The sequence below is a fragment of the Opisthocomus hoazin genome, chromosome 26 (assembly GCF_030867145.1).
Source record: "Opisthocomus hoazin isolate bOpiHoa1 chromosome 26, bOpiHoa1.hap1, whole genome shotgun sequence".
Classification (NCBI taxonomy): domain Eukaryota; kingdom Metazoa; phylum Chordata; class Aves; order Opisthocomiformes; family Opisthocomidae; genus Opisthocomus; species Opisthocomus hoazin.
The window spans coordinates 7,997,269-8,006,999 of record NC_134439.1 but is presented as its reverse complement, the minus strand read 5'-3'; the positions used below and the strand labels follow the sequence as shown (position 1 = coordinate 8,006,999).

The 9,731-nt window shown below is 51.2% G+C and overlaps 1 protein-coding gene across 1 annotated transcript; it reads right to left on the bottom strand.

Moving 5' to 3' along the window:
* Window positions 1-2,985: 2,985 nt before the first annotated feature.
* Window positions 2,986-3,291, bottom strand: LOC142364398 (feather keratin Cos1-1/Cos1-3/Cos2-1). The gene has a single exon (XM_075443877.1). It carries the CDS (start codon window positions 3,289-3,291, stop codon window positions 2,986-2,988), a length of 306 nt encoding a protein of 101 aa, XP_075299992.1.
* Between the last annotated feature and the right edge of the window lie 6,440 nt (window positions 3,292-9,731).

Genomic DNA, 9,731 nt, shown 5'->3' with positions numbered 1-9,731 from the left:
TAGCAGTCTGGGATACATCGCTCAGCGTAGGACATCACCTATGACTTACGAGAACTCTCCAAATGACCGGTCTCACATTTCAAAACAGAGAAAGAAAGGAAAGGAAAGGAAAAAAGAAGAATACCTTTACTGCTTGAGATGGTCCTTGTCTGCTCCTGCAGTGATCCAAATGAGGCGAGGAGTCTCTCTGGGAACTCCCGGGGGTACCCTAGGGAGTCCTGTTGTCAGCGGGTCCTGCAGCGCAGCAGAGTGGGTCCCGCCTGGGTCGCCAGAAATGATGCCGTGAAAAGGTGGAATTGAAGACTCAATAGTCAGCAGACTACTAAGCAGGTATTCTTCATTACAGCGCTGGGCACACGGGGGATCTGTCCTCCAAATGTGCATGCCAAACACCCTGCCATTTCAGGTTAAATACAATCACAACATACATATTCATTATATTTCCGAGAAATACTTAGCATATTCATGACTTTCCTAAGAAGTAATTAGCTTATGTTAATATCTTTCACACATGTCTGTTAGCATCCTCGGGTGGTCTTGGGGGGTCTCAAGATGAAGGCTTATACTTCTCATCACAGTGTCCGCTGGTTGACCTTTGTTTCTGCGCAAATGCAGTTTTAAGATTACATATGCCGTGTCCTTCCAGGTAGTTTTGCTCCGGTCTTGTTGCCCTCTTGGTGCCTCTTTGTCTCTGTAGCTTGGTACATCTGTCCTCCCAAGGCTGAGCTGTCTGGGGTAGAATTATTTAGGAGCCTCTCTATCTTAGAGCTTTCCTGTTTTCTCAAATCAGCAAGTCAAGTATGTCTAAGTAGTGTTATTGAGGAGCCTCTTTATCTTAGATCTTTCCTGTCTTCTCAAAACAGCAAGGATCTACTTTAGTTTAATTACAATCACTGTGGTAAGTGGAAATTTTATGTTTACAGGTATCAGTCCTAAGCGAGTGCATTCTGGGGACAGAAAAGCTTAGAGCGGATGATCATGCAGGTGACTATTTGCAATCTCTGGGTGACATTTGTATTAGTTAGGGTCTTCCTTCGGGCAGATTATTTTTTCACTTTCAGATAACCTCCTTTGTAATATTTAGAGCCGTGGCAAAGAAGAGCAGGACACCTGTAACTGATCTCCTTCTGCTGGGATTCCTGACCTCCCTGGGTGGGCACGTGGCCCCAGGTGCCATTATCTTCTCCATGTATCTTCTAACCCTGATGGGGAACCACCTCCTCATTGTCACTGCATGGAGCAATAAGCACCTCCAGACCTTACCGCATTTCTTCCTCGTCAGGCTTCCTTTGTGGCGATTTGCTACCCCACCACCGGTGTGCCAAAAATGAGGCAGACTTTCCTTGCCACCAGGAAGACCATTGGCGTTGCCTGCTGACTGGCACAGTCGTCTTCCCCTTGCTTGCTGGCTATCACTGAGCGGAGGGTCCTTCAAAATGTCCATCAGTCTTTGGCAATAATCCACATCCCATAGAGCCTGATCATCCCTACTTGAGAAGCCAGCATCCTCGCTCCTAGGACGAGCTTCTTACAGCTCCTAAGGCACGTGTCAAACTCCGCATAGGCCAAAAGCCTTTCCACATACCCCAAATTGCATCTTCAGCTGTGCAGCACTGAAAAGGGTGAGAACCAAGCAGGAGATGTGCTTGTGATCAGGGCCATGCTTGCAGTAGTCCTCGGGAACTGCTTGCTGGGTGAGGGGACGAGAATTTTTCCTCAAAAATATCCAGTCGTCTGTCAGAATCTCTGTTCTTTCTATGGTAGACTATTGCTAATGTTGCAAAGGGGGTAACTGCACTTGCACAGAACCTTTCTGGATCAGAGCTGGAGCCTGACAGTAGTGCCGCCTCAGAAACCGAGGCAAGCTGCCCCAGGCTTGGAGGAGACCAAGGACTAGAGAGCAGCCATGGGTCTCTGGGCGCTGGGTGCTGTCCTGGAGCTGCAGTGCCCATGGGGCTGTTGGATTCACAGGGAGTGGTGAGTCCATTTGTGTGGCCGATACCAGTACTAACTGGTGAATTGCCTCAGCCCTGCCAATCTGGACAGCAGCTGGGCCCTGCCAGGTGCTCCAGGACCGTATGAGGTACCTATCTCATGTGCCTGTGCTTGTGCGTGCTGGCTGTGGACCCGAGATGAGGCAATGGAAAGGAAGGCAAGGGGGGATGAGGTTGTGGGCTGTCACCAGGTGTTGTTGTCTCTAGATGCACACTGCTGCCACCCTTTGGAGCCGTTCTCCACTTGAGCCTCCTCCCCCAGCACAGCTCCATCCAGGCCTAGAGGACGTCCCTTCCCCAAGAGACAGAGGGGCTGCTGACCTCATCCCTTGGCCTCCTGCCTCCATGGGCTCCTCCCTCAAGGACAGCAGTTTTACGGGCTCTCTGTTGACAGAACTTTCTCCAGGGCCTTGTGCTCCAGGCCCATCTGAAAACACATGCAGCAAGGCTGACTGTTGCCCGATGCCTGTGGAGCAGCCAGGCATGTCTTCCTCAGCTCCAAGGGACAGGGCGCAGCAGGCAGCCCAGTGCACTGAGTCCTTTCCTCTGGGACTGAGGAAGGGTCTTCTTTTGTGCCCACCCTAACCCTCTCCAAAAAGCCACCGTCTTTCCTGAGCAGACTAGAAGACTTGCCTCAGAAGAAAGGAGGACTCGGAGGCCCAGATTTCGATGCAGCACAATTTTAATGAGTCTGAAAATCAAGAGAAGGTGGCTCACAGGGAGCGCCAGGGGCAGGCACTGAGATGTGCTGGAGCTTCTGCAGGGGTTCCGTCTGCTTGCCCTGCTGAAAAGGGGTTCGGACACGTCCCTACCAGGTTGGCGCTAGGAGACAGCGACAGCATAGGAAGGAGAGAGAGAGGAGAGTAGAAGGAGAAGCAGAAGCAGAAGAATGGCCCAAAGCTCTAAATGCAATGCCCCAAAGCTCTATCTTCTGTCAAGCACCATATTCTGAGATCTTGGAGGTTCTTGCCCGGGGACATCGCCTGCAGCTTTAGCAGGGCTGACATCTGCTGCCACAGTAGCGGCTGGTAATGCAGGAGAGGTCAAAGCCTCCGGAGGAGATGGGCACTCCCTGAGAGCTGAGGATGCTGCCAACAGCGGCGGAGGTGGAGGATCCCACAACGGTGTTCTGCGGGAAGGAGCTGAGGATGGGTCCGGGCAGGGTCACCACCACAGGGGAGGGCTCAATGACGACGGTGGAGCTCTGGCACTGCCTGAAACAGGGCTCATTGCAGCTGTTGGCCAGCGGGGTTGGGCCGCAGGGCTGGCATGGCAGGCACGGGTTGCAGCAGGACATGTCTCTGGGCTGGAGGGGCACCTGCGAGAGAGGGCATGGGGAAGCAGAAAACAGGGACACATGAGCAGCAGCACTGCAACCAACCATGAGGAAGCCAAGGTCCCTACTTGCCCAGCACAGGCTGTCCAGCTGAAAGCTGAAGAGTCACTGCAGCTAAGTGCCAGGCTCTCCCAGTGGAAGACGTTCTCTGCCCTTCCCTCTACCATGAGACACAGCTCCCGGCCCAGGGCTGGGACAGCCCCTGTCAGCTGAGACAGACATTGGGGAAAGACCTGATCTTGGAGCAGGAGGAGAAGACGCTTCACACTCACCTGATTCCCTATGAGAAGGAGGCGAGAGAAGCGGACGAGAGAGCTGAGAGTTGGGCTGCCTTTTATAGTAGTCCTGCACTGCCTCAGGCCCAGAGGCAGCCTTTGGGGAAGTAATAATTTTCTGACAAGTTCACGTCAAACGCAAAGCGTCTCAGCTAATGGCATGGGCTGTGTCCTGGTTTCCTGCGCTGCTGCCTTTTCATTTCCTGGTGATGCCACGTGCTTCCCCATAGGAAGGCTTCTGTAATTTCCAGAATGAGAGTCCCTTGGCTTTCTGGGGCAGAAAGACATCATCGCAGGCAGAAGACTCAGCTCAAGTGCTGGTGGCACCCCGTGGTGGCAGGTGATGTGCACCTGGGTCATTCCTGTGGGCTTGTTTGTGGCAAAGTTGTCAGGAACTAGGCACCGCTCTCCTGCTTCTCGTCCACATGCCTAAGGACTCCCGGGTAAGATGACATGCCACACCCTTTTCTCTTGCTCCTCCCACCTCTCTCTGATGGTTGCTCCTTGTTGCATGCAGGTGGGCTTCTGCTGGGAGTGTTGGACCCTACTGCAACACTAACAATGCTGTTGGGAACATTTTGCTGGGCTCATTTGCCGCATTCTCTCCCTGTGCAAGCCCTGCAGGTCGCCAGGAGCATGCCTGGGGCCTGTTTTTTTTCGCCAGGGTATTTGAATCCTATTCTGTCAGTGTGGATGATGTGAGATCCTGGAGACTGAACGAGTGCCTGAAGAAGACACTTGCTATAAAGACACTTTGGGGAGGCTCAGAGGAAGTCAAGTTCGTACCGCAGGAGTCAATCGCTATGAAATTTGCCAAGCAGAGATGACGTGTTGAAGAGCAGAGCTTTGTCACAGCTGGAAAGAGGCCTTTGGGAAGAGAGTCCTGGGTCCAGCCAGACCCTGGGGATCTTTTGTCCCTGCCTGGTCCTGTATCAGTTCAGACTGTACCTATAACAGAGGTGAACAGGAGTGGTCTTGAAGGGGGCCTTTTCCACTCCCAGGACGCAGACCTCGTGTCCAGCTGGGTACCATACGACCAGAGAAAATGATCATGAACACCTCCCTAAACGCGGAAATGTTGGTCTCACTGAGATCACCATGAGACGCAAGATGCTGGAAGGTTCCTGGCAGCCTTCTGTTGCTTGACAGTGGACTGTATGATCTGTTCCTTTGCCAACTACATAAATTTTGAGGTGACCAAGACCCCTTTGACCATGTGACGGTGAGTTTGGAGGCAGCACTTCTCCAGCAGGTGTGTCTGCCTGAGGGGATGCTCAAACACCTTCTGACTTTGGGGGCTGTTAAAAGCCCAGCTGCTGCCGCACTGCTCAAGTAAGAATCTCCAAATGCTGAAAAACCTGGCCCTATGGAAACTGTGGTGTAGCAAAGATTGCAACTTGATTCGTCTCCTTGGGATGAGTGCCAGTCTGTCATCTCTCTAGAGAGCCTCCCTGGGTCAGCAGCGTGGGAATGTGAGGAGGTCTGTCTGGAGCAGCAGCTGAAGAGATTTTCTCCACTCCCCACAGGGAGGTTGGGAGGCTGTTTTCAGGTGGCAGAGGAAGGAGAAGATAGGAACCTGCAAGCACCAACACCCTCTTTCTCGGAAGTCTGTGGGCAACGTGTGAAAGGGAAAGCATGACACAGTCCTGCTTTTTCTGGCAGTCCTGGTGGGACTTGCATCCTTTGGTGAGATGCGTCTTTGAGGCTAGCAAGGATTGGAGCAAGAGGAGGTGCGGACGCAGGCCTCTGCGATGCTGCTGTGCATGGGTAAATGGAAACCTTGGGTAAACTCAGAGAGGTTCTCCTCTGTGCTGTCTGTGGAGAACTCCCAGATGCTTTTCCCTGTGCGGGATGCCAAGCTGCAGGACGGCATAAACTGCCTCTCTGCTGAGCCCACATGGTTACCCACTGCATGTAGCACAACACAGAAAGAGGGAGTGTGTGGGTGAGTGTTCCCTGTGGAGTGCTTCCCTCCCCAGCACTGTTTGCTTATAGACCTCAGCTTGTCCAGCAGTAGCATGTTGTGGTTGTGGTGAGGCTGGGTCTCTGGCTCCGCAGCCTGTGCAGCAAAGACAACTGTCATTAACAGCATGCTGGTGTGACTTTTGTGTCTGAGATCAGACCCAGGGTCTTGAGCAAGGAGCAAAGTAGCCCAATGAAACCGTCAGGTTCACGCAGGGCCTGGACTTGTGGGAGAGCTATTGAGGGATGCCACCAGAACACCACCTGGCTCCATCCAACCCCCTGAGCTGAAGCTAAGAGCAGCAGGGCAATAAGTGTTCAAAAGATGTATGCGACTGGCTTTTCATGCTCGTATTCTTCCCTCAGCCTCCTCTGCAGCGCACTGTTGCGGAAGGGATCCCTTGTTGTGAGACTTGACTGCTCTTGTGGCTTTATGTCGTAGCCAAAACAGCCCGAGGAAGGAAAATCTCTTCCTAGGCGTGCACCTGGACATCAGCCAAATGCTCAGCCTGTGAAGATGATCCCTCAGCTAGAGACTGGGGAAGATATCCTGTTCAGCCGGATTCCCACCAATGCTCCAAGTTCTGTCTTTGCTTTTGCTGTCACTCCTCCACCTCAGGGGAATCACCACAGCCTTGATAGGGGGAATCCAGACGTCCCAGTTTCCTGACAGAAAACATCTCTTCACTGCTTTTCAGGAATGGACTTGTCCCTTTGTGCACAGTCTGTATCAAATTGGAGTGTGTGAGAAGCAGACACAGAAGAGAGAGCATCAGCAGGAGGCAAAGAGATTGAAGCATGTGAAGAAAAGAGATGTCCTGTGTCTGAGAGAGATGGAAGAGGGATGAGAGGGATGGAAGGGTGCAGGCAGGCAGAGGTTCTGCATTAAACCGCTCAGTTAACATGCTCGCATCTTCTCTGCTTCCTTGTCTGCGCTGGCAGCTGAAAAGCTGCGTGCACATTGCGTGTGTGGAGAGCTCAGGGGTTGATTCTTCCACATGGCCGCCTGCAGGATCACCCCCTGGATGTCCTCCATGAAGAGGTTCAGTGGGCTCTTGCCTGAGGGACAAAAACTCTTCCGTACCAGAGCAGGCAGAACCACAGAGGGAGTGCTTCACGCAAGAGAAGAGCAAATGTCTTCTCCTGCTCACTTTTAACTTCCCCTTCCCCCCTGAGCCATTTCCAGACGCTCTGCTCGTGAGGCTGGGAGGTGGTGTTTCGACTTTCTCACACACAAACTGGAGCGCTGGTCTCCACATGCACCTCAGCTCAGTGTGGATCCCAGTGTGCAAGAACGCCTGTCACCTCCTGCCAGGGTGCCCCTAGAGGGGAGCTGTGCTTTGCCCCAGCTGCCTGCTTTCCCATCTCCCAGAGCCTCCGGAGAACAGTCTGCAGTGCCTGGTCCTGATGTGGTGGGCTCGGACACATCCGTCGTTGTGAGGGATCCAAGGAGCCTCTCTGAGAACATGACATCCTCCTTCTGATTCCCTGTTATCTTAGCTAGCTCCTGGGTCCCTGAGGACGCCCTCCGCGGCTGTGCCTTCCTTCCACCCAGCCTAGCAGCTTTGGCCAGCAAAGCTTAGCACGGGGTGAGTTTTCCTCCCTTGCTGGCACTGATCTGCCCTCCGCTATTTGGCTGCAGATCCTGTTGGTGAGTGAGGTCTGTTGGCGGACAGACTCTCCCTGAAACAAGGCTCTGGTATCCCAGGAAGGGAGAGGAGATGAAGATGCCCTGGCATGGCCAAACCACTCAGTGCACTGGTGAACCACCCAGTGCCACTGCTTGAGGGTTTCAGTGAGGAAGAAGTGAAGCCTTGGTCTCTGGGGACAGCAGGTAGGTGCCCACTGCCTAGATGATGAGTATGCAGAGAGAATGTGCCTGGAAGTGCAGGCAGGAGGAGAGTGTGGGGAGCATTGCCTGCTTTCAAACCCAGCAGTGCCTTCAGGAGACCTTCCTCCGCACCTGGGAGATGGTGATTGCCTGAAGGTGACCAGTGTCTGACTCGCTACCTGGAGCTGAGGGTAGAGGTCAAAGAAATTGCCAGGTATGGTTGAAAAGCATACCTACATACCTGAAAGTGTTTTTGGGTTTTTTTTGATCTTGTTTTTTGTCTTTGTTTCTCACCATCTTATTTTGTTTTTGAGTTTTGATAATTGACATACATCTTCCCCAGGCTGAATATGTTTTGCCGGTGAGGGTACCTGGTATTTGATCTCCCTGTCTTTGTCTTGACCCATGAGTCTTTTCACCTTCTTTTCTCCCCCTGCCTTATGGAGGAGGGGGCTTGAGAAAGAGTGGGTGGGTGTCTGGCAGCCAGCCCGGGACAAGCCCACCAGAGGACATGACAAAGCTACTCCAAACAGCACAATAGGAAGCCTTTGAGAAACATGACCATAAGGAAGAAATAAGAAGATGGAGGACAGGACCAGGAGCACAGCCAGGAAAGAACATGGACAAGACTCCCATCTGACACCTTTCTGAGAAATGGGTAATTGCAATTATGCTTGGCGAGAATAAAAGTACGCAAGGGAGAACAGCACGGTTCAGGCTCAAAAAGGATCACATCTGAAAAACATTTCCCAGGATATTCTTTAAACTGTCGAGAGCAGCTGGTTGGGAGTAGATGAAGTGGAAGAAAACCCACCGTGCTTATTCATTTTTCTAGCACCCTAATAATCCATTTATGTTCACTTTTGTCCTGATGCCGTGAAAAGTCAGAATTGAAGACGCAATAGTCGGCAGACTATTAAGCAGGTATTCTTTATGACGACGCCGGGCACACGGGGGATCTCTCCTCCAAATGTGCCTAACAATATGTTAAAGAGCCAGTATCCGAGATATCCGAGGTCAGTACCAACAAATCTGTATCGCCAGCAGTACAACTGAAGCGGGTTTCATAAGTGTACCAATACCGAATGTACATTATTACAGAAGTACAAAGCTTTACCCATGGTTGTACCTATGTACAGCTACCAAAACTACGTTATTCCAGAAGTACAAAGCTCAACTCGTGCTTGTACCAACGTACCAAAATGTATACCCTCAGACACTAGCAGTCTGGGATACATCGCTCAGCGTAGGACATCACCTATGACTTACGAGAACTCTCCAAATGACCGGTCTCACATTTCAAAACAGAGAAAGAAAGGAAAGGAAAGGAAAAAAGAAGAATACCTTTACTGCTTGAGATGGTCCTTGTCTGCTCCTGCAGTGATCCAAATGAGGCGAGGAGTCTCTCTGGGAACTCCCGGGGGTACCCTAGGGAGTCCTGTTGTCAGCGGGTCCTGCAGCGCAGCAGAGTGGGTCCCGCCTGGGTCGCCAGAAATGATGCCGTGAAAAGGTGGAATTGAAGACTCAATAGTCAGCAGACTACTAAGCAGGTATTCTTCATTACAGCGCTGGGCACACGGGGGATCTGTCCTCCAAATGTGCATGCCAAACACCCTGCCATTTCAGGTTAAATACAATCACAACATACATATTCATTATATTTCCGAGAAATACTTAGCATATTCATGACTTTCCTAAGAAGTAATTAGCTTATGTTAATATCTTTCACACATGTCTGTTAGCATCCTCGGGTGGTCTTGGGGGGTCTCAAGATGAAGGCTTATACTCCTCATCACAGTGTCCGCTGGTTGACCTTTGTTTCTGCGCAAACGCAGTTCTAAGATTACGTATACCGTGTCCTTCCAGGTAGTTTTGCTCCGGTCTTGTTGCCCTCTTGGTGCCTCTTTGTCTCTGTAGCTTGGTACATCTGTCCTCCCAAGGCTGAGCTGTCTGGGGTAGAATTATTTAGGAGCCTCTCTATCTTAGAGCTTTCCTGTTTTCTCAAATCAGCAAGTCAAGTTTGTCTAAGTAGTGTTATTGAGGAGCCTCTTTATCTTAGATCTTTCCTGTCTTCTCAAAACAGCAAGGATCTACTTTAGTTTAATTACAATCACTGTGGTAAGTGGAAATTTTATGTTTACAGGTATCAGTCCTAAGCGAGTGCATTCTGGGGACAGAAAAGCTTAGAGCGGATGATCATGCAGGTGACTATTTGCAATCTCTGGGTGACATTTGTATTAGTTAGGGTCTTCCTTCGGGCAGATTATTTTTTCACTTTCAGATAACCTCCTTTGTAATATTTAGAGCCATGGCAAAGGAGAGCAGGACACCTG

Excerpts from the sequence above, each read along its gene's own strand:
- LOC142364398 (XM_075443877.1), bottom strand. The coding sequence starts at position 3,291 with ATGTCCTGCTGCAACCCGTGCCTGCCATGCCAGCCCTGCGGCCCAACC.